The 24940-nt window shown below is 35.3% G+C and overlaps 3 protein-coding genes across 3 annotated transcripts; 1 reads left to right on the forward strand and 2 right to left on the reverse strand.

The window, feature by feature from the left end:
- Positions 1 to 710: 710 nt before the first annotated feature.
- On the reverse strand, positions 711 to 7466 carry LOC144440684 (uncharacterized). The gene is made up of 7 exons (XM_078130069.1): positions 7149 to 7466; positions 5663 to 5794; positions 4910 to 5173; positions 4032 to 4086; positions 2447 to 2629; positions 1796 to 2119; positions 711 to 1088 (listed from the first exon to the last, which is right to left on the reverse strand). Exons 1-7 carry the CDS (start codon positions 7265 to 7267, stop codon positions 711 to 713), a joined length of 1455 nt encoding a protein of 484 aa, XP_077986195.1. The 5' UTR covers positions 7268 to 7466.
- Positions 7467 to 9049: 1583 nt separating this feature from the next.
- LOC144441391 (C-signal-like) lies at positions 9050 to 13073 on the reverse strand. The gene is made up of 5 exons (XM_078130957.1): positions 12844 to 13073; positions 12343 to 12394; positions 11738 to 11928; positions 10822 to 10968; positions 9050 to 9689 (listed from the first exon to the last, which is right to left on the reverse strand). Exons 1-5 carry the CDS (start codon positions 13000 to 13002, stop codon positions 9465 to 9467), a joined length of 774 nt encoding a protein of 257 aa, XP_077987083.1. The 5' UTR covers positions 13003 to 13073; the 3' UTR covers positions 9050 to 9464.
- Positions 13074 to 16757: 3684 nt separating this feature from the next.
- LOC144440685 (putative galactarate/D-glucarate transporter GudP) lies at positions 16758 to 22858 on the forward strand. Its single transcript, XM_078130070.1, has 5 exons — positions 16758 to 16876; positions 20292 to 20346; positions 20683 to 20865; positions 21423 to 21746; positions 22163 to 22858. Exons 1-5 carry the CDS (start codon positions 16758 to 16760, stop codon positions 22553 to 22555), a joined length of 1074 nt encoding a protein of 357 aa, XP_077986196.1. The 3' UTR covers positions 22556 to 22858.
- The last annotated feature ends 2082 nt before the right edge of the window (positions 22859 to 24940 follow it).

Below are 24940 nucleotides of genomic sequence, written 5' to 3' on the forward strand. Positions count from 1 at the left end.
AAAGACATGTAAAAGTATTCATTAATATTACAACCTAACTAGATTTCAGAATAGCAACACCAAAAGATGAACTTAAGTAACAGCTGCTTTGGGTCGAAAACTGACCATTGGAAAACACAATGTACAAATGTAGTGTGCAACAACTTAACTTAATATCACTCCAGAAATAACTTTTTTGGCATTTCAGTTAACACTATTTTGGTGAAGCCGTATGTCAAGACCTTTCAAATTTTCCGCCGATTATAAAGCATATCCATCTGTATTGTCATAAACAGAAGCAATATTTAAAAAAAATCGTTTCTAACAAATAAAAATCAAACTCATAAAGTGACTAGCTTCTCTCCCACTATTCTGAAATGTACATAGTTGTCTACAGCGAATTGGACATGATTTGTTGTTGTGTTAATTTTAGGTAAAGAAAGATTCAGATTCATATCAGGATTCAGTTTCATATTTAGATTCAGAAAAGGCTTCACGTCATACTTTTGTAGCAGGTCACAAGAGCTAAGAGCATATTACACCGCGGTATTTTCATGAAGAATAGAACACAATAAAGCACAATATGGAAAGCTTGCTAAAATAAACAATAGGTTTTTCAAAACCTATTCTGTAAACTGTTCTTCAGAAAAATCACTAATTCTTGTGGACACAAAGTCGAAATATTAAACAAAACGAATGTTATATTTAATATAAAAGTTTGTTACATAATTTTATGCATATATACTACTATGTCCATTCAAAAGTATTGAAGGCGTCTTTACTCTCTTTTCTGCAAGTCTTAACGACCATTTAAATAAAATTGCAGAGACAGCAAACGACCCTGGCCAGAGTATCAACATGGAGATTTGCCAATTAAAAATGGACCTTAGCGCAGGGACCAGTAGAGTCAAATTTCCACCAAGCATATTGATAGCGAAGACAAAGAATGTCATAGCAGATGTTTGACGTCCTGGTGGAGCTTGTTCAACAATTACCGTTGAAATGATTCCTCCTATCAGATCGTGGAAAAATGCTCCCACGAGAATTGCAATGAAGCACCATGGCGGAGGTGTGTATAGTGCCAGCAGCGCAGCTGGTACTGGGAATGTCTAGCATTGAATGAAAAAATAGAAGAAAAAAATTATCAGTTTTGTCACTATGATTGACAAGGATGACCTTACGAAAGCCTTATTCAAGGAGAATAAAAAAAATGACAAATCTGTCCGAAAGTATCCATTTTGGAGTTTGAAGATGCGTGGATATTATATAACCTTACCATGACTACAACGTCTAGTACATGGTGAAGGTAACTCCATGACTTAGAAACACTATTCCTATATTTAAAGAATGTGTATTTCTATATCTTGCATTCTTAGGTTTCAACTCTAGTGGTTTGAGGTTTCAATTAGTAACGCCAGAAGGAAAAGGGGCACTATTTGGGTTCTGTTGGACCGACGGTTACTGCAAATCCATATATTTCAGTCTGTACAGACCAATGTCATTCAAACTTGGCACAAATGCAGTATACTATGCACTATCTTAACGCCAATAGAGCAAACTAGACAACAACGTGTCTTTCACGTCAGTATCGGAGTGTCTACAATTTTTTTGCATGATGGATATTCAAACACTTTCTATTAGGCCTACTATTCCAAGATGCTACAATAAATAAGCTACGCAATACCTTTTAGTAGCCTGAGATGCGTGACGTTGACAATTCGTTCAGGTATAAAAAGCATAATAAACTTTATAATGATAACAAATCTAAGTACAATCATATTTTACAAATGAAGGTAAAACAGTACATGACACTCACCACACCAATCAAGAGAACTCCAATTCTACCAACATATCCTTTCGAACTCATGACCATTCTATCAGCCCATATGCCTCCCACTGAAGATGAGATTATTCCCATGCAAGCTGGTATCCAACTCAAATACAGTTCAGTTGGATACCCGGGGTAATAATGCTGAATGTAATTGTTGATATTGTATCCATACACACGTCCTCCACCACATCTTGCCGCAGCTGCTAGGACCAATGTAATGTAAAGTGGATTGAGTAGTGGTGCGGGTAATAACGTCTGTTCTGGCGTACGTTTACCTTTGTAAGGTCTAATAGATTGTTTCTGCGCGAGCTATTAAAGATAAAAATGTCAATAGTTGCTTACATGTTAATTATCTCCAATTTCATCATATCCATACTACGTATCTGTTTTGTGACATCTTCGCGCTCGCCAAAAAGTTTTGTAGAGCGCTTTTGAGAGAGAGAGAGAGAGAGAGAGAGAGAGAGAGATATTATCCACACATAAGTCGAAAAACGTATACGTGTGTGTGTGTGTATATATATATATATATATATATATATATATATATATATGTGTGTGTGTGTGTGTGTGTGTGTGTGTGTGTGTGTGTGTGTGTGTGTGTGTGTGTGTGTGTGTGTGTAAATATCTGTAGTATACCTCTCGAGATGGTTCCTTGATGGTCACATATGTAATTATGCCTAAGGTCAAGCCTGGTATGGCAGTTGCTAGATATGCCCTCCTCCATCCGTAATCATTGGCTACTAACTTGACGAGGAATGCCATACTGAAACCAATATGTAACCCTGATGTAAATATGCTTAAAGCAAAGGCCCTTAGTTCCTGTAAGAAAATGTTACAGTTATTAAAAATTGATAAAATATACCAATACATTTAACTGAACAAAATTGGGCAACACAAATGTCATGGGTGCATCAGGGATAACAACAACCAGCCAATCAAACAAACTGATATTCTTGGTTTTGAGGGTTACAAATTTTAAAGTCATTTTCCAATCAGCCAATAGTTTATACATATATTTGTTAGTCTCCTTGGGGGGGGGGGGGGGACTGGGGTTATGCAAAAAATCATTGTACATTAGGCAAGTGACCGAATTAAACCAGAGTTCAGTTCAGTTCAGGGATGGATATTTTTTTTTTATAGATAATGAAATCCCTCAGATCCTGTTAGTCGCGCCAAAATGCAGATCAATGTCCCTAAAGTCATGTGTGTGCTTTGACATGTCTTGATTACATGGTTCGGCAAAGCGTTCCATTCATTTCTGATACGAACTGGGAATGAATTATGCATTCCCAGTTCGCACAGCTAGATATACGGAAATTCAATATTTTCGTATATCTAGTTTTGCGGGTGGTTTTTATAGTTTATAGTTGTGTCCCTTTGCTGCAGTGTACAAACTCTTTGTCAAGGTAACTGAGCAGTTATCAATGTTGTTCAATATCTTATAAACCTCTATCGTGCCCCCCCCCCTCTCTGATGCATCGAGTCTCCAGAGTAGTAAGTTCAAGCATATCAAGCCTTTCAATGTATGTTTTGCCGTGACATTCTGTTATTTTCTTAGTTAATCGTCTTTCAGCTTTCTCAATAGAAGCAATGTCTTTCTTTAACCATGGAGCCGATGCTTGAAATTCTTATTCTAGATTTGACCAGACAAAATGTTTATATAGACGTATAATCACATCCCTGGTACGAAGCTTCTTAAACCATACCTATGACCCTGGTTGCTTTTAGAACAGCTTCAGAATACTGTTTACTTGGTTTAACACACAAAAAGACATAAACTGTCTACGGTCAAAGTTATATATTCTAATGGGAAATACCATTTGTCTTGATCTTAACCTTGACAGAAATGAGTTGACTTGTGTCATGAAATGAGTATAAAATCATCATATTTAAAGAGTTAATAAGTTTACTCATAATGAATTTGTATACGGTTCGAGTGTCAATAGTTTCTAGGTACATCCAAAAAATCAGCCACAATCGATATTTTTCCTCAATACAATGCTACTGATCTCATTTAGTAACTCGTGATAATTAAATATTATGATTCGGCGTGGAGCATGTACATAGAATAATATATGTAATTGATTTTCCTATATGTGAAACAAATGATATAATATTAAATAAAAGAAATTGTTTCAATCTGGACTGAATACCATATATTTTAAAACATCCACAAGGCCTGTCAATTTTACTTTCACAATTTGGACTTTAGGGTCCTTACCTGTGAAAAATAACTGGACAAGAGACTTACTGCAAAGGCTGTAAATGGCGCTTCACTGCGAGAAAACATATTGATTTATTTTGAATTACTCTCTTTATATATATATATATATATATATATATATATATATATATATATATATATATATATATATATATATATATATATATATATATATATATATATATATACATATATATAGCTTGCACACTACTTAATCCTTTGACTTCACTGGTAAGTATGTATGGTGTGAAGCATGACAAGCTATAAGCCCTCCCACTATAACATGTTTATTATAACGTGGAATCATAAATCTTTTAACATTAATTACTATGTTTTCTATGCAATGAAGGTAGCATGTGCTTCAGAGATAAACTACACTGAAAATCAAAGTTCTTCGATTCTTTTCAAACTTAGCCATATGAACGTTTGTTCTTTGTTCTTTTTGAAATAATGAAAGAAATTTTGAGGTTCACGGTCTTGTTATTTTTAACACAGTATTCGGCAGCAATATTGGATTCTAAAATGACTAAAATTAAAATTTGAAATCATTTTGACTTCAATTAAAAAAATATAGCACGATGACTCCACAATAGGTAGGAGTGTCCATGTACAAAGTAACAACATGATTAAAGATTTTATTTCCGAGGCGCATTTCATGTTTAAGAAAAGTGAACAAAGCAGCGGAGTCACATAGATGACACCGTCGAAACAAATGTTTTGTGAACTCAAGTCAAATTGCATTCAAAATCAATCGCTCGTCGTAAACAACCACTGACTGACACCATCACACGAATTTCTAATGTTTGCCACTGGAAAACTGTTGCCCAGATTGAAGCAATTGCTAGACAAGTTCTGCAGTGGTTTGAAATACTCACAAGAAGGCAACAGCTAGTCTAGTAACAGCTAGATGCCAATACTGTGTAGCAAGTCCTCCAAACACAACCATTAAACTCCATAAAATAGCACACAAAGCTATCACATTCTTTCTGTTGTTTCTGTTCCTTTCTAGAATTAGTCCAACAGGTACTCCAGTAAAACTAAAGATGACATTAAATAATGGTCCAGCTAGTAATTGATATTCATAACCAGTACCAGTGTAGTACCACTCACATTCTGCTGACTTGGTGGAACCTTCACATCTGTGAATATTAAACATATAGTTATACACATAGAAAATCATAGCAGCGTGCACGCGCACATATATCACAATTCATGTATGTATGTATGTATGTATGTATGTATGTATGTATGTATGTATGTATGTATGTATGTATGTGTGTGTGTGTGTGTGTGTGTGTGTGCGTGCGTTCGTGCGTACGTACGTACGTACGTACGTACGTACGTACGTATGTATGTATGTATGTATGTATGTATGTATGTATGTATGTATGTATGTATGGTACTAGTTACTAGTTGACTGGTTAGTCATTTTCTAATGTACATATTTATTTTACGTCAGCTGTTGGATGAAACCTAAGATATAATGTACTGCATTTTAATTGGGTCATTGTTATTAATCTGTTATACAATAGAGCACATATTGGCGAGCAAAATAAGTTACAATCTCAGAATATATTATACAAGCATGTCACACATGATTGTATTGGTTTGCAGACTATAATACTTACAACGATGCATCCATGGTACACGTGTTATTTCGCATTCGATCGTGTTCAGTTGCCATAGTGATAGGTCTGCAAACCCTGTCGCCAAAATGAATATCATTTGCCATGGGTACATTGGTCGCCACGAGGACAAACCTATAAATCATTGTTAAAAAATAGCAAAATATTTTAAAAGGCATGAAATAAAAAAAAGGATTGGGATCTGAACTCATAATTTCAATTTCACCTAGTATACACGCACGGTAACTTGTTTTGATTAGAAAAAACGTGTTTACATGTTTCATAAGTAAACATTTTACAATGAGATTAATTTTTCTCTCGATACCATGTGACACATATCTCGGACGACAGCATAGCATTTTATGGCTGGAGCACAAACCAAGCAGCCTTACAGCTTTTTAACAATATGGCTGCGAAATAATATATCCGATTACGTTGGATGTCTTTCTTTCCTACATAACAGCACCGTAATATATGTTGTCACTGAGCACAATTTTTTTCAATTTTTATTAAGCCAAGGATCTTATTATACGGTTTTTCAGTTATCAGTTAGTGTCAAGCATTTTACGGCTATCGTTTGAAGGGCGATATTGACACCACTGAATAATCATGACATTTTCATCTAACAAATACCCATTGATATACTACATGTCCTCTGTTCGTGTGCTAGATAATTTTGCAACAATCCCCACCACCAAAATAATTAACGGACGTAACGGAAGCGATAATGCAAAGACTGACACTGCTTACGATGATTTGGCTAACGAATAGTTTTAAAGTTTTTACGTGCGAAATTATAATCAGTTCCGGGTTAGAGTTTCAAACCGATTTTTTGAATCATTTAAATGGTGAATGTTGGCTCTATACAAATATCAACAAATTCTATACGACAAAGCGTCAACAAACTGCAACATTCTTGAACGTATGTACACTTTACAACTAAAATATTTTATTTGACGAAAAGCGTAAACAGATGTTGCTGTCGTTATAACAGAAAGGCCTGTCCAGGCTTATCCACCAGTTAAATACGATTACGTAATGCAATATAATCTTAAGTGGTCAAACAATAATATTGTTTGTTTTGGAGCTATTTGATGGCTAATCATTTATATCAATGAATCAATCAACCAAAATCAATCAATCAAAATAATTTGCAATGCACCAAAATCCAATACGACATATAAATGTGACACCCATTCCCATTGATACGGTCTTGTGTTTACTGTTTTTTCCTGTAATTTACTCTCAAGTATACTTTTCACACGGAAAGCAATTAAACATTTCAAGCGATTTCCCAATACATGTAACGTTACAAATTATACTAATAACATACTAACAACAAATCATAAATTATTACAAATCATACTCAAGATGTATTAACATGCGAACTATTAGTAACAGTTTTTTTTCGCAATTGTGAATATAAAATCCTGTCAAGATACGATGGATATTTAAACAAAGCCATCACATGTAATCGCCGGATACTTGCCTACTCATTGAGCTGCACGTGAGAAGTAGCATTGTAACCACAGATACGTATAGAGGGTATTTGTTGTGGCCCAGCAGCTGACAGTAACTACGGCAACTGGAGTCCTCCATTGCCACCATGATAACTCGGCGCAGAATGTGTGGATTGAAAGGAGATGGGAAAGGTAGAACGTGAAACAATTAATCAAGACTGTTTCAAACCCTGCATGTCGAATTCGTTGCTGACCTGTACCTCGCACCGGAATATGACTGAACTAAACATATTTTTTAATACCCGGAGTTTATTGAATACGTCGTGCCACATGCTGCCATGTCAGGTCTGGCTTTGTTAGTAGTATTTATTAGCAGATTCAATGACAGCTTGTCATACGATATGTTAATTGATAATTTCCACAGGTTTACACAGCTAGTCATAATATTTATACACTTTCGAAGCTATTTTGGACGTCCGTCACAAAATTGCATTATCGTTGTTATTAAAAATAGCTACATGAATTAAACTTTATTTCACATATCATTGTACTGGTCTTGGAAAATTCTGATGTAAAAACGATAGATTCATTGCAAACATTTCTAACGTTTTGTAATTTTCCTAGATCCGACGGTCGAGACTTCTTAAATATATATCACATATAAACTATATTGTAACTACAGCAATGTGAATTGATATTATTAGTTTACGTGCATCGTTTAATCTCTCGGGCACGGAACAAAAATCTATATAATACTTTCCCAAAAAGAAGCTAAAATCGTGATAAATATGATAAATATCATCTATGTGTCAGTCTGTGCATAATCCTACACATACAATAAAATCACATGGCGTCATATTATCATAAAGTAGTGAATCAACAGATATAGGAATTTATGAAGTAGCATGTCAATGAGGATTTATTACATATCATGGATTGGGTGATATATTAACACAAACGTAGATAATTTATTTCATTGACCTATATAATAATTATATATATATATATATATATATATATATATATATATATATATATATATATATATATATATATATATATATATATATATCACATTTTCATGCTTTATGGAACTAGAAGCCATTGCTCAGTAAATTATTTATGCACGACTGTTAACGTTATTGGGCGCTAAGTGAAGCTATAATCATACAAACACGTGGAAACGTTCACATCACTTGATGACCCGTTTAAAAAGAGTGTAAGAAAACTGGAGATAACTACTTCTCAATACATGGTGTCAAACAGGATACAGAATACCAATCTATAGGAAAGTACGAGAATAAAATGTCCATGGGCTCTAGGTTCATAGGTATACCAGATGTAAAGTGAATGCCTTCCGTAATGGCAAAACAATAGATTTGTCGGTCTACATATATTGTTGAAATAGGTATTATACATGACACACGCTTCATTGGAAAATTAATTATACGATATTATATGATACACTAATATTTGACGCTTGCATAGTTAACATATTTCCTAATTATTAAAAAATCATTGATTATGCAAATTAACCATATAGCTTATCAGTTACAACACCAAGCTTTAAGTGACACGTGTACTTCTTTACCATCAATTCATGTACTAAATTATCTGAAATTTAAAGCTTTCATTCAAAAGATATATATTGCCTCATTAATTATAAAAATGATTATAGATAAAATTGTATACAACAATTAAAAAGTACATGAACTATATCAAATACATATGATTTGTTATGGTTGATGGATATTCCAAGTTAAGGATGAGATGCAGGGTCGTTGGCTCACTTTTCCATCATAATATTAATATTCAACAATAAAGACAAGATAACTATGTGTTTCATGTATTATGTTGAGTCTATATTTGAAGTTGTGGTTACTAAATCATATTAAAATTGAATTACAGATGATCATCAAATGTACAAATTATTAATTAAAACTGTTAGCTCCATCAAAAAACGTTATAGGACATAAGCGATTTGTTACGATTAACGTCTGAACTAAATTACATTGAAATTGAAGCATGATATAGCATAATTATCGAAAATCATTAATTATGCTAATTATTCACAACAAATTGTAAGCTACATCAACAAACGTTATGAGACATATGCGCTCTGTTATGATTAACATATGTCTTCGAAGTGATTCCAAAATTTTCGCGTATATGCGTATATTTGTTGATGCTGACATTTCGCCAGCATTGTCCGCGGTTTACTATAGAAAAGTGGTAAGAATTGCAAAATAGAAAGTCTCATAGTTGGCCTCTTCTTTTCATCTTCTAACCCTGTATAATAAGGTTTGGAGTTGGGTCTATGTTTTGGGTAATGACCACTTGTAGATTTAAAAGGGAATCAATTCACCATTGAATTGGAAGAATAACCCGGAATGCTCTTTTGTTCTTGTGCTAATAACATCGATAATGCTGTGTACCGACTCCTGTGGTGATAGATTGGCATTGGGACCTCCCATATCAGTCCCCACCCAACCAGGGTTGATACTCATCGTCAGGATGTGATCCGCTGCCAGCTGTAGGCCAAGGTCTTTGGTCAACATATTCAAGGCAGTCTGAAAATAAATAAAAACAGACGGATATTATAAGTTAACGTGCTTTGTCATATATACCTACAGAAGCAGTTCATCCATGAAAACTTATATAGCGTATCAGAATTCTGAACAACGATGGTGAAATGTTGGGACTTTACAGTAAAGTCAAACTGAAATCTTAAATGTATCATAAAGTATCATTTAAAAAAAATCACTTCAAACTTGGACATTGCTTGAAATGTCCCTTAATTTGTAGCTGATATTCAATGGCATGCCACCAGCTGTCATATTTCAATTGCACATGATTATTCTTTAATATCAGAAAGTGTCAAAGAAAGTACATTGCCATTTCAAGAAAATTATGCAATGACAACACATTAATATTCACACTGCAAGACTGTAACTAGTATCCTCCTACCGCCAGATATGGTTACATGACACCTGCAGCTTGTAACTTACAGATTATGAAGCTCAACAACCTATATTCATACTATGGTTGCTTGTCAGTTTAATTGACTGCACATCACACTCCTGTGGCAAATGTTTGTTAAATCCATCAAACTCACAAGACCCATAGTATAACAAAAGTTATAATTCAAATTCGGTAATGTTTATAGTCTTTTTTTTCAACAGCAGGATGTCATTCTTATCATGCAATTCTGAGACATAACAACTGTAAACTTACTTCTTATCATGTTAATGAACAAAATGATCATATAAACTGTAACCTTCATAAATTGCTTCTGGACATAGTGTTCAAAGACTACGTATAACGACAGCTTGGTATCAGGTTCGAGTCCCAGACAAGGTATAGATGAAATTTGTATGTAGTTTAATAAATAGTTGCAAAAATAAAGTCATATGTGTGTGACAATCCATGCGGGTGGGAGTTGATGAAGAGAGTGATTGTGATAGTTAACAAGATGGTGGACAGTTTCATTTTGTACTTTACAAGATTAATTAGGAAGAGTTTTAGTGTAAAACTGCCACGTGAACTCTCCAGTTACCTGGAAGTATGTTGTTGAATGAAATTGTGACCCTGGTTGAAACAACGTGAGACAAAAATGAGTATGTCAACAGCTAATTGAGGCATTAATGCTGACTAACCATTCACAGGCTTATTTTTTGTTATTGGCATAGCAATTTTTCATACCTTTGTGCAACTGTAACTTAGACTAGACGATCTTTTGTCTTTCAGTGAGCCTAGACCACTTGAAATATTGACAATAGCAGCTCTGGATGCATTCACATCTTCTCCATCAAACAATCCACTAGCTGTTCTTATTAAAGGTACAAATCGCTGTAATGAGAATTGAGTATAGTATTATGGCTTACTTTTATACTTCAGATGTGTTGTGCATATATGTAGCTGACTCCCTTTTATTTTATTTATATTTATACACCTGGCGTTTTAGTGGTTGCAATGTTATATCATTGAGAGACATTCTAAACCCCCTGTTTTTATGCTTGTGAATTGGTTATCGATGAATTTTCCCTTTCCTGGTATTTTGTCTATCCAGATGTGTCTTACATTTTAAATTAATTTCTATAATGTTCATATAATAATACCAAGTACCAATTCAATTTAAACTTCTTCCAAAAGTCTGTGAGTGAATCAAAACAAATACACTACAAATACTAACAGCAGTACATGATATACTTTAACCACTGTATATGTCTTAATATTCGATACTCACAATGTCTTCATAGTAACTTTTCCTGTTTTAAGATACATTGCATGTGACAATGTTGTTTACATATAGGCTCCATTTAGTCTTTATTAGAGTTGAAATACTGTCAGACAATGGAAAGACATATTGCCTGTTTACTGTAGATGTTAGTTATTAACATGTTATATAAGAAACACAAGACACCATCAATGATAATAGCTGTTACTTGTAAATCTGAGGCATAGTCAGGTCACCAGCCCTGGGTCTGCTGCTTACAAAAACAATGACAGGTAAATGCCTACTACCACCACCACTGACACCGACACCACCACCACCACCACCACCACCACCACTACTACTCATATTGAAATTAGCATCAGGTCGTTTTTAACAAATTACCTTTGCCACCATGGCAGCACCCACTGTATTCACACTGTAAAGTTTCATCATGGTTTCAGCTTCAACATCTTCAATTTTGGGTTCTGCTTTAAATACACCTGCATTATTTATCAAGAGATTTAGCCCATTCTGACCCGTGACCTGCTCCACCTGTTTAGCTGCTGCATCAATAGTGCCAGTGTTTGTCACATCTATAATGATAAATGAACATATCATAACTTGTCATATATATATATATATATATATATGTATGTATGTATGTATGTATGTATGTATGTATGTATGTATGTATGTATGTATGTATGTATGTATGTATATGTATACTACGATTTTGATTACCACTTTGTACACATGACTAACGAAATACAGGTTAATGATGGTGTTATATTCTGGAAGTCTGAGCGAAACATCTTGCCCAGAAACTAATGTAGGGCATGAAGTGTAACTAAAAGTTTGTTATAGCCCTAATCGTACATGTGAAAGGCCACTTACAAATCTCAATTTGTTGAGTTGTCGTGACATACTAAACGACATCTAGGTGTCTTTGCCAACAATAATCAATAATAATCTCATACAGGTAATTCTACAATGGCTGCAATACTTACCCATTTCAAGCACCATCACGTTTGCATAGTCTTCAGCAACCTGCTTCAGTCCCTGCAGAATTGATTAAATATAATTGTTTTTGAAATTGAACAGAAATGCTTAAATACTGAAGCTTTCTCACACAAATTGCCCAATAAACCTGAGGTGGGTATTGTCTTATTTTAAAACAGAGACTAAAAACCGTGTTATAAATGGGGCCGTACAGCAGACTTATCACTTTTTTGTAGTGAATATAGTTTAAAGTATACAGGTCTTTATATATCTACACATGTACAATGGTAGATTGTGTATTTATGGCATTTTCATTTACTCACGTATATTTTACATGTATTTCAATCTATTTTAGTTTGTTTATGTGTACCACTATATAGTGGTTTGAGTGTATACTTTGTTTGTTTATTTATTTGTCTATTTCTGGTGTTCCATGGCATATATACTAAGATGTGTCCACCCCCACCCCTCCAGAGCCCATCTGAGATCATGAGAACAAACATACTCACCGGGGATGTGCTCGGCGAGAGTCCACATGCAAACACATGTGCAGGAGGCTTTGGTAAATTAGCTAATTGCTTGACCAGTTCAAGGCCGATGCCTCGATCAGCTCCAGTAACCAACGCGGACCTGGGATTTAACGAGGACGATGCCATGATCCTATTCATGAAATTACATTTAAGTTTTGTCAATGTGCAACGCTGTGTCCGACGATTCACGTCGTCCGGAATTCGTTCCCAGCTGGCAACCCCTGACCTATGACCAATGTGTGTACCATCGGTGGTGGCGGTATTTATATTATAAGGTTCACGCATTATAACTGTGTTTTCTACCTGATACATACATAGTCTTGCTGCTAGACGTTTGGGCCTTCTTTCTGATACCATAAGCGAACGAAGTTCGAAGTGAGGGATGTTCTCAACAAATGTTAATCAATCTACTTATCATTGCAGTTACTGTTCGTTTTATTTAGTACTTTACAGCAAGTGAGTATGTGGGGCAGATGTCTCATAGGCTAGTTCATGATTAGTTTTGCAGTTGTCTTCAACTGGTGGCAATTAATGTAGGGAGAGTTACTTTCGTGTTTTCCCTTTCATCTGCAGACTGAATTGGCTTACGGAAGACAAATATAACTCGGGAAGGGGGGGGGGGGTACTTAAGTGATGGGTTCTGACCAGAAACAATCTTTTTGACCTTTAAAACTCTTTCTACGGTGAGTGCTATGCAACGTTCTATAAAGCTTCACATTACATGTTGTGGTTGGCCAGGAGATCACTAACAGCAATGGGCAAATATCACTAAATGAGAAAAAATAGCTTATTGCATATGTTCTGTTGTATTCCAACAATTGTCTGTAGGAATGACAATATCAAAACTTTACCCTTATATTACGGAAGGCAATCAGTTTAAATTTGGTTTATGATATTTTCATTCACTGGCACAAATTAATAAACCTTTGTTTGTGTATGTTTATTGACTGTTTCCAGACACCACAACCCACTCCAAACCCTCTTTTTGGTAGTTCTACATACCCAGGAACTTTAGACATCCGCCTTGGTTGTTGAGTGATGACGAGATGCGACGGAAGGAAACTTGATGTTATTCATCAGTTGTAATATTTAGGATGTCATCACCGCCAAGTCATGTGCCATAAAGCAGTTTACATTCGCTGATTCACAGTACACTGTTTGGTGGTTTGAGATTCAGTCGATGTCAGATGTCAACTTTTATTCTGGAAAAGTTTTGTCATATTACAGATCCAATGGTGTGCTTATCTTCCAGGTTACTGGTGACTTTCCACAAGAATCATAATTTAGAATTTTCACACCAAGAACGCAGGGCATATTCGCAAATCAGACATTCGCATATCCATATGTATCTGGGCATTAATATTGGCATTGATATAACTAAGAAATTTAAACTTTAAATATACAGGCCAAGTACAGCGGCTTTTTGTCAACATATCTTTTGGTTGACTTTCACCAAGGACCAGGGTTTCCACTTCAAGACAATCAGGTCCTAGTTAAAGATAAGTATGACAGTAGGCACACACACATATTCCTGAGAATGGGCGTTGGACTGTTTTGATGGTGTTGCCAGACTATCAATAAAGAATACTTCATCTTTTAATATAGCAGACAATATTAGCATGTTGACATTTCGACAAATTTTAAATGAAACCTCAATACAATAAAGTTCTAGCGACCTACGGTTTATGTCCTAAATCGGACTCTAACACATCCACGGTGGACTGTACATATCAAAAGATCAAAAGACAATTGAACTTTCCTTCCCAAGTAGTTTTGTTAGATCATTGAAAATTAAGTCAGAATTTGTTTAGAAGAAATTCTTGTTACTTAAGTCATTATATTTGCAAAATTTATTTATTTCCTGTACGTTCTGCACATTTGTAATAAACCGATATTTGTAATAAACCGACATGACCAGTTTGAAGCATACAAGTAATGTGGGTACGTTCTAGACTGGATAAAATCATAAAGAAGGCAGGGGCAGTGATTGGTGCGTGTCAGCAGCCGTTGGACTCAATCTACAAGGACTGACTCGACAACAAACTGACACTCATCTTAACTGACACTACGCATCCACTAAGACAGGAACTTGATGACAGGTGACTCAATAGAAGGGGTAGACTGAGGCTACCGGCCGCTGACACGTGTTGTTATGCGAATTATTTTATACCAGTAGCAATCAGGCTTTTTAATGCCAATTTTAAGCGTGCTACTTAAACCATTTCGACTGGTGTTTATTGTATCTAAATTTTTATCAGACTTTACTTTTATCAATCATGTGCAGTATTTTCCATACGACTGTAAATATTTATTGAGCTATTGAGTTATTTATGTTTTCATTTTTAGTCTGCAAGTTGTGTCTTCGTTTTTATCACTGTTATTGTATGTTTTATCACTGTTATTGTATGTTTTATCACTGTTATTGTATGTTTTATCACTGTTATTGTATGTTTGTTTATAGCAGGCATTATAATTACCCTTTTAGGGATTTAATAAAGTATTATCTTAGTTATTTTGAATGTAATACTTTAGCGAAAATGGGTTTATGTTGCAATTCAACTGAATGCCATCTTGAACAAACAAAACATCCCAATTACAACACGTACACCCTGTATATTTTTTTGTACATCTAAATTGTAATGAAACCGACGAATGTGAAGGAAGAGGAAGGCAACCCTTTAAAATGCTGAAAGAATGAACTGTTAATAGTCAATTAGATTGCATTGGAACAACTCCTAACTTAAAAAGCATGTAGGTAAAAGATAAAGCAAGATACAATTTGTTGAAAGGTAGACATGTTGCGTGAATGAATGTATGTAGCCTTGCTAGACTTTGTTTACAGCGACAGAGAAAAAAATACTTTATACAAAAGTGAACGTTATATAATTTAATAAAGAGCAGACTTTCAATAACAAAAATAGTCATATATGAAGTAGACAATAAAAAGAAAAAACAAAACTTTCCAAAGAATGAAAAAGTCACAAAAGGTTTCGAGCAATATCATAGATTATTGTGTGAATAATATTTAACTCTACACACGGACTGGTTTTCTAGAAAGTCTTGCACCCAATAGATGTTTCAATCTGTGCCGTTATTGAATTAATATGAAATAGCTTTGTTTTGGATTCTGAGATAAAGAAACAACATAATTAATCATGTTGGCAAGTGATTTAACTGGTGTATATTTTTAATGTGATTTCTTTTCTTCAAAAGTTACTCTTTATGATTAGTGAATTATATTTTAATTAGTAGTTATAGTCTGTGTTTTACTGACTGGTTGTTCAGTATCATAATATACTTTTAGAATGTGACACCTTTTTAAAGGTATATTAGCTGCAACGGGGACAGACAGACAGACAGACAGACAGACAGACAGACAGACAGACAGACAGACAGACAGACAGACAGACAGACAGACAGACAGACAGACAGACAGACAGACAGACAGACAGACAGACAAATAAATAAATAAATAAATAAATAAATAAATAAATAAATAAATAAATAAATAAATAAATAAATAAATAAATAAATAAATAAAACTACGGTTTCCTATGTCTATTACAAGCACACTAATATTTACACCAGGTCGTGGCAAGGTGATATTCGTTCGTACGTCACACTAATTGTGTGGTCTGATGTTTCTCAGCTGTGTCGAGGCAGGGCCGAGTGAATACCAATAAATATTATTTATCAATACAGATGTTACCATACATATATTGGAAAAATGCGTGTCTAATCTGTTAATCCACAATACAATCATGAGATGACACTGGGGTCATTGTAAATTGATGACCTTTGAGTGGGATCAAAGGTATTAGCGGTTGCGTTGTTCACAGTACCGCTGTGACGTCGCGATATCGAGGTCACTTGATCAGTTCCGGCAACTCATGATGCCATGCACTTGCACACCATGCTGTACGGATTGCTGTACTGTCTTACGAGACAACAAGTATCCATTTTACGTGACTTCATTGATGATGCTATTGTTTATGAGCAATCAGTTAGACAGGTAAGGTTGCCTCGAGCTCGACTCTGTGGATTTCACCTCTTGCGCGGGTCGATGCAAAGTATTATAGTCCACAGGCGATTGTTGTATGGTGTACACTCGCAATATAATTGTATACGAGGATGTGTAGGCTTATAATCTTAAATAAGTGATCGCCACCAAAAGTGAATACAGCTTTTCTATTCAGTCGTAACTCCCTATGGTAGCCTTGCCAATCGTAGCACGTGCGTTATCGTGGTTAAAGACCTAAATGGCACAAGAAATAAGTAATACTTTTTCCAGGGTATCAGACGGAATATATCTTAAGTGAACAACGTTATGTTGGTAATTAAAATGACATTTTTTTGGTCCGTTTTCATATTGATTAAAATATAAAATTCATTAGCTTTTTCAATTGTATTGTAAGGCCTATTCGTATTGCTTTAAACATGACAGACATGTCAGATAATACATATTTATTACAAACGTTTATGTACATAACACTACACAAGGGAATATGAAGTATTGCAGTGGGGTGATAGGATGATTTACTGTATAGGTGATTGGTTAACAGCATGTAGCGAAAACAAGTTTATCAACTGCATCGGCTGTGCTAGATCTGACGGGGGGGGGGGTTTGAGGCATGAGTCATTGTTTACAAACGAGGGTAACATGAATACACGCCATCGACAATAGGTCAAATCATAAGTTTATCGATCTCATTCATCTTGATACAACTATTGTTCTGTCATAGTCAATCAGATTAAAATCTTATAACTATATGATAGCCTGGGTGAGATTTGTTTTATTTGCCATACTTTATGTCTACTACACTTGTCACGCCTCCTCTTGTAAAAAAAATGGGTATTTGTACACGTAAAGGTCATAGGAGGGGATAGGGTCGTATATTGCCCACGGACGTAATATGTGTATATACATGTACTGTTTGTGAAAAAAAGTAACGCGGTCCCCACCCTAAATCTACACCACACACACACACACACACACACACACACGTACGTATGTACGTATATACATACATACATACATACATACATACATGTACATACATACATACATACATACATACATACATACATATACACAGACAGGCAGACAGACAGACACACAGACAGACAAACAAACAAACAGACAAACAACCACACACACACGCACACACGTACGTACGTACGTACGTACATACATACATACATACATACATACATACATACATACATACATACATACATACATACATACATACATACATACATACAGACAGGCAGACAGACACACAGACACACAGACAGAAAAACAACCAAACATCACTTAAGATGCCATTAAAAACTGCCCAAAGTACCACAGCATCGCACGTCACGACTATTAAGTATAAAGTAGTCAAGTAAGAAATACTTGCTCACAAATCCAAATTTTCCAAGAAGAATGAGCTTGTGATGAGAACGAGACACATGAGTGAGATTGGTTCAAGGTGTGTTATGAAAATGATTGCACTATTGCATCTAAGAAAGTATACAGTTTTTAAAAATAATATTTAATTCGGCTTTCTACGCTAGGTATGTTCTCATAGCTACTAACGTACAGATGGCAGGGGACATCAATTTTGGTGATAAAGTCTGCAATGTATCAAATACAACGGCTGTTAAACACTATATAGATACTCATCCCGACCAAAATTATTCCTTAAAAACCTTTTGTAAAAACGATACAAGGTAAGTACTTTGCAAATACAAATGTATTTACAAAGGTTGTATTGAATATATGCCATGGCATTGTTTCCAAATTATAAGCTTTAACCTGTTTGGACCTACAAATACTCATTGCAGCTGTTGTCCATAATCCACTTTGTATACATTCAATAATGCCCTTTGAACACAATAGAATATGTTTCTCAATATACAGTATGACCGCAATTGATTGAAAAATCTACAATGCAAGACATCATCTCATATTACAGAACTTTCCAGGGTCCCAAGGTTATACCAGAAGGTGATAGCAGAAGATGAAACTGCCATATATTGCAATAAATTGTACTATTTAAAGGGCACATCTGTTCATGCTTGGTGTTAATAGGCTTTGTATTGACTCATGTGTATAGTAAGATCTCACAAGGTATTAGATGTGATATATAAATATGACGTTATGACGTAATTTTTTGGTTACCAATAATTCGGAAAATGTTAGTCTCGATACCAAACCCCTTAGTGCATACTTAACCACTTCTCGCATGTAATACCGACACAGGCATGCTTCAAACATAGAATTGAAAATCTAAAATGTCGACACTACTGTAATGTTCCATAAAACCCAAATCCATTCTCAGCTAAAATAAAGAAAAAAGGTGTTTACAAATGTTATTCTATTAGTGCAGGTCAAAATGTTGTCAAAGTTAATCTATTTTAAAATTCAATATGGCCGCCGAATAGAGCATTAACGCTGGAAAAATATTTCATTGAAAACAAGATGGTGAACCCCTAAATATCTGTTATTATTTGAAAAGGATCGGGAACAAATTTGGAAGAATTTAAGAATGTTGGTATCCATTTGCCGCATTCTACCTGAAGTCCGTATTAGTGTACTTTGTATCCTAACCAGCCAAAAGTAGAAACACACTAACAGTCGACTGTGCCACGTTAACAATATCACAGCTACATCTGTACTAACCCCATCACTATGGCAATTCTACTATAGATGTAATCAGCACTCCAATTGTTCTGAGTATTGTGATTGGCAATATACGGGTACAGGTCTGCAATATCAACTATTAGCGGGTCCGTTATTTATGGTTCTGTTCAGTGCTACTGGTGTACCGGTCAGTATTATCCTTGAAAGAACTACAGTCAACAGGAAAAATGTGGTTACTTTCTGTGCAACACTTTGGAGTATAATGATTATTTTAACAGGATTTTCCCAAGAATATTGGCACCTGGTTGTCACAAGATTGGGCCTTGCAATATTGTGAGTGTCAACAAATGTCATTTTGCAAGACATAGTATGTATGTGGTACGAAACTATCCACCTTTCTTAAGTTATCATATTCGTGAAAAAAGCTAAATTTAAATCTTTCTCACCTCGAGCTTTTCTCACCGTTTTACTGTAGTGTGTGTGTGTGTGTGAGAGAGAGAGAGAGAGAGAGAGAGAGAGAGAGAGAGAGAGAGAGAGAGAGAGAGAGAGAGAGAGAGAAGGACATTCAAGTTAATACGTTATTCAAAACACACGCATACACAGACAGAAATTTAACACACACACACGTACACAAGAAGTTCTTGTTATAACTGAAATTCGCAAAGTCTAACTATGAAGTGGCATTACGTCGATTACACGATTACAAATGTTTTAATTAAAAAGGTTTAGGGTTGCACACATTTTGTTGTAACAAACAATAGCATTGTACTAATCTCGTTTCCATGTTCTTTCCTAGTGAAGCACCATTTACAGCCTTTGCAGGAAGCATAATATCGAGTTATTTCTTGCCAGTAAGTAAACATATAAACTTGACAAAGGGCTTTGTTATTACCAGTTTTATATTACTAACAATATTTTCACCAATCCACCATACCAGATACTCTTTCAAAGTTTACTTGAACTGATGGCTATGTCGACTTACTGCCATTTTTAAGAGTGCATTTAACATCTCCAAGTTGCTTGCTTGACCGGATTGCTTTCAATGTAAACATTTGACGCATATATATCTTACCACGTAATACTTGATGGAATACATGAAATGTACATGTACATGTAAAAACAAACAGGTTGAGAGTGGTCGAGACAGTTTACTTACGATATAAATTCTGCCGTCTTCTCTGACCTAGAGCCTGCGTGGCCTTGGTTTAGCTATTTTTCACTGGGGCGTGTATGTTGGACTCGGAGTGGCATTTGGTTTGAACATGCTGGTAGATGCCTTGGGATGGAGATGGGCCTATTGGATAGCTGGGATACCAGGTGTTATTCTTGGACTGTTAAACCTATGTACGGTAAAAGAACCACAGAAGGAGGTGTGTAGTCTGGCCACGTCAGCTCAAAGAGTGACGTTTTAGGTCTCGAAAAAATTAAGGCCGCTTTGTAATTCTTATACAACATTCATCATCATAAAGAATGTAGTTACATAGCCTTCTCATCATCAAAAATCCTCATTTATAACATTCCCTCTTCTTGCATGTATGTTCCTTAAAACCCAAAAGTCGTTTCAAATTGCATGTATGTCGTTGAACTTAAAGATCACGTTTAGCTGGCCAGGAGTTGAAAAGGTTTAAATTCGTCGTATATATTTGGATTTAGGAGAATAACAAACTATTCCAGTTTGTACTTTGCAATCTGTGTAGCCAGTATTGCCGTCTTTTCATCATTCTGGACAAAACAACAAAAAAGTTGGAATATCTCCAATAAATTTATTAAAGGCTGGCATGGAAACCGTTGAAGTTGACAACTCGAACATAACACAGAAAAGAATAAATTAATTATTGTAGATATACATATATATTACTTGTGACTTCATTACTTGATAACATGCTTTCGGTTGATGTAATCTATGTTGTTCTCTTCCCTTTTATAGATCACAGGATACCAGAAAACTCCCAAAGAAGTTCAGATTCAAGACTCAGATGAGGAAAGTCCGCCGGAGCAGCCATTTTGTAGCGTTCTCTTTGTGGTAATTTTATGTGCCGCAGCAATGCGCTGTGGTGGAGGTTATGTTTTCAATTATAATATAAGCAATTACTTCCATCTGTACTATCCCAAATTCCCGTATGAACATTTTATGACGTGGGTTCCAGTTGCTATGGGCTTCTGTGGTGCCTTACTCGGTGGAGTTATTTCTGACAGAGCAGCGACACGTTATGGGTTGACTGGTAGAATGGTTGTCTTCTGTATCAGCGTTGTAAGTAACAAAATATCTCTTTCTTTTTCATAAAATTTAGACATAATTCTTTTAATTGCTTCTGTAAAATCATCGCCAATGTGGCCTTCGTCGTTTATATGTTTCTCATAACTCGACCGAAAATGTGTTGTTTTTAAATATCTGACCGCAAGATATGAAATTGTGAACAGAGTAATCAATGCCAATGCCATCATCATCATCATCATCATCATCATCATCATCATCATCATCATCATCATCATCATCACCACCACCATCTTGAACCCCCACCCATCCCCATCATCCCTATTTGCTTTCTCAATATATACAAATTGTAGGCTTGTAAAAAATTATACTTTTGTTAGAAGTTTTAGTCTGTATGTCACGTCATGTCACATTTTGACATCTAACATGACTCATTTCTCTATCCCGTATAGTTCATCTCCATCCCCCTCTCTATCGGCGTTCTATATCTGGATCCTCCGTGGTGCTTTATCATCCTAATGCCTAACTACCTTGTTATCGAGATGTGGGGGAGTATTGCCATGACAGCGTCGGCGGAACAAGCACCCAGAGGAAGACACACATCCGCGATAGCAGTGTATGTCTTCTCCATCAACTTTTTTGGTGGCAATCTGAATTTGTTGGTACCACCGCTAAAATCAATCATTGGACTTAGATACACCTTAATGATTCTTTATCCAGGGGTATATGTGTTGTCATTTATCTTTTCCTTGATTGCCATTCCTTTGGCTATGAAGAGACAAAGGAAAAAGACAGTAGGAGAAATTAGCGAGGAGGAAGAAGAAAGGAGACCACTTTTGAGCTAATAGACGAAGGTGCATAACAACTAAAAACTTGACTGCACACTGCCTGATTCAGTGATTCTCTTAGGAAATGATGATATTGTTTTTAAAGCCACTTTCATGTTACCGTTCACCAGCTCTGTTTGATACAAATATGCAGAAACTAGTAAGAAACTGTACATGCTACACTCTTAGATAGAAAATTGCAATAAATGAATACAGTCAGGAAATTTCCTGCAAAATTTTGCCGAAATGGAATATATTGTGCCACCAGGCATACATCAAAGCATTCGCGCCTGCGTGTCTGTGTCTAGATGCAGTACATTTATAAATGGTGTAATTCCTTTAGGCGAAATGTTTACAAATATAGTGATTTCTCTTAAAGTGTAGATTGTGCAGTTTCTTTTTGTGTCTCTGTGGATGTATCGAATAAAACCAGTGAACACTAACGAGAAACGGCCAGTACAAGTGACGCCATTCATGAACAAGGCAATACTTAGGAAAGGAAAGAAAGAAAGAAAGAAAGAAAGAAAGAAAGAAAAATTCTGGTCAGCGCGCATGACTTAAATACCCCGCGTCGGTCTTGTTTGTGTGTTTATCCAGCCATGCAGTCTGTAGATCCGTGGGCAAAAAAAAAATAACCCTTCCTACTTCAGTGAAGACAACTGCAGAGCCAATCATGAACAAGCAAATGGCATCTGCCCCACATACACTCTTACCGTAAAGTACTAAATAAAAAGAACAGTAACTGCCATACATAGTAGACTGAGTGCCAGGTTTGTTGAGAATGAAAAAAAATCGCCTTGCACACCATTTTAGACAAACTGTTTTGACCAGAAACAATTTTTTTTGGCCTAACCTTCTCTACGGAGAATACTAGTTTTTATACTAGATACGGTGTTAGATTGCAATATATTGGAAAGCAAAATTAATTTTGTATACGTAATTTGGAAGAGTAAACTCAACGAATAACAGACACCTAAAAGTCTTTCAAATACAACTGTCCATAGCTTAAATATAAACTGAAATACAAATAGGAAGGTTAACGACTAGTGTGGCATTAAACACATTAAATGATTTATAAGAAATTTCCGTGGGGGTGAGGAGAGAGAAAAAGTAAAGTTCATTTTCTGTAAGGCCTAAGAAAACAAATTGTATGGTTCCGATTATGCTCAATTTAAAATAGAGGGGGTAGGTAGATATTTTATTTTTTTGTACTTTTTTTCAAGCATGTATGTGAGTGTCTAGTTCAGGCAGTTATGTTTTCTGTAGTTTTCCATATGGTCTCTATGTTATTGGTGTCTTCCCATCAGATGTACAGCCATTACAAATTGGAAGAACAGTTTTGTATTGTCTTGTAAGTTGATGTCAGTTTCCGATTTCATTGATTTTTTCTCCAATACGTCAACAAGAGTTTAGGGTCTGCGTGAAAAATTAGGTGGGTTTGGGTAACCGGAACCGAACATTTTTTTTATTAGGCCTAAGGAGGGCGCATGGGTGACAAACTTGCTTGCTAATAAACTGTTATTCCCCTTTATGATTTCTCGATAGTAATGTGAGGAAATCAATTCATTGATCAAATGTACGATGCATAAATTATTTTTGTATACGAATACTTATTTAATGAGTTTGGTTGCTGATTTAGTCTGCAAGATTGTTTGTACTTTTATGGGTTGATTGCAATAAAAGGAATTATATAAAACACTAACGAATGTACAGCAGCGGCAAGGTAGCCCATCACAGTGCAATCTTAGTTCTATCTACCAGGTGGACAATTAAACAGCTGGGTAAACAATCATGGTTCAAATCTTACCGAAGGATTTACCAATCAAGAACAAACGGCAGCGACGAGGCTCGATCAAACCTGGAGATTTCAAGTCTGTTACTGTAACGAAACAATTACGTTGAGTAGGGGCCACGAACTCTAGAAATATATTTACTCAATGAATTTGGTGCAATAATTTCTTAATAAACAATAAACATGAAGTCCTGTACGTCTCGTGTTATAACAATGCATATTGTCATGTGAGGTATATGTCATTTAGAATCTGGACGGGCATCAAGCATATATTACAATAATTATTACTAAAGAGCATGTAATCAAAGTCATGTCTGCTCACCCCCCCTCCCCATACATGCATACACATGCACCAATATGTCTATTTAGTTTCCATGTTACAACCTGCATATCTATGATACAAATTATTTTGTGGTTTGTAGTACAAACTTAATACCTGATTACCTTCACATTCGATGGTAGTGCAAGTACCAAGGAAAAGACACGCATCAGCACATGTAATATATATATATATATATATATATATATATATATATATATATATATATATATATATATATATATATATATATATATATATATATATATATATATATATATATATATAACTT

The sequence above is a fragment of the Glandiceps talaboti genome, chromosome 10 (assembly GCF_964340395.1).
Source record: "Glandiceps talaboti chromosome 10, keGlaTala1.1, whole genome shotgun sequence".
Lineage (NCBI taxonomy): Eukaryota > Metazoa > Hemichordata > Enteropneusta > Spengelidae > Glandiceps > Glandiceps talaboti.

Bases quoted from the DNA above. Each gene is read 5' to 3' on its own strand.
- LOC144441391 (XM_078130957.1), bottom strand. From the start codon at position 13,002: ATGAATAGGATCATGGCATCGTCCTCGTTAAATCCCAGGTCCGCGTTG. The intron at 11,929-12,342 runs GTAAGTATTGCA...TTATCATTATAG, and splicing joins CGTGATGGTGCTTGAAATGG to ATGTGACAAACACTGGCACT. The intron at 9,690-10,821 runs GTATGAAAAATT...ATTTATTTTCAG, and splicing joins TAAGTTACAGTTGCACAAAG to ACTGCCTTGAATATGTTGAC.
- LOC144440684 (XM_078130069.1), bottom strand. From the start codon at position 7,267: ATGGTGGCAATGGAGGACTCCAGTTGCCGTAGTTACTGTCAGCTGCTG. The intron at 5,174-5,662 runs GTAAGTATTATA...TAATATTCACAG, and splicing joins TGTACCATGGATGCATCGTT to ATGTGAAGGTTCCACCAAGT. The intron at 2,120-2,446 runs GTATACTACAGA...TATCTTTAATAG, and splicing joins TCAAGGAACCATCTCGAGAG to CTCGCGCAGAAACAATCTAT.
- LOC144440685 (XM_078130070.1), top strand. From the start codon at position 16,758: ATGCCATGCACTTGCACACCATGCTGTACGGATTGCTGTACTGTCTTA. The intron at 16,877-20,291 runs GTAAGGTTGCCT...GTTCTTTCCTAG, and splicing joins ATGAGCAATCAGTTAGACAG to TGAAGCACCATTTACAGCCT. The intron at 20,347-20,682 runs GTAAGTAAACAT...TCTCTGACCTAG, and splicing joins TATCGAGTTATTTCTTGCCA to AGCCTGCGTGGCCTTGGTTT.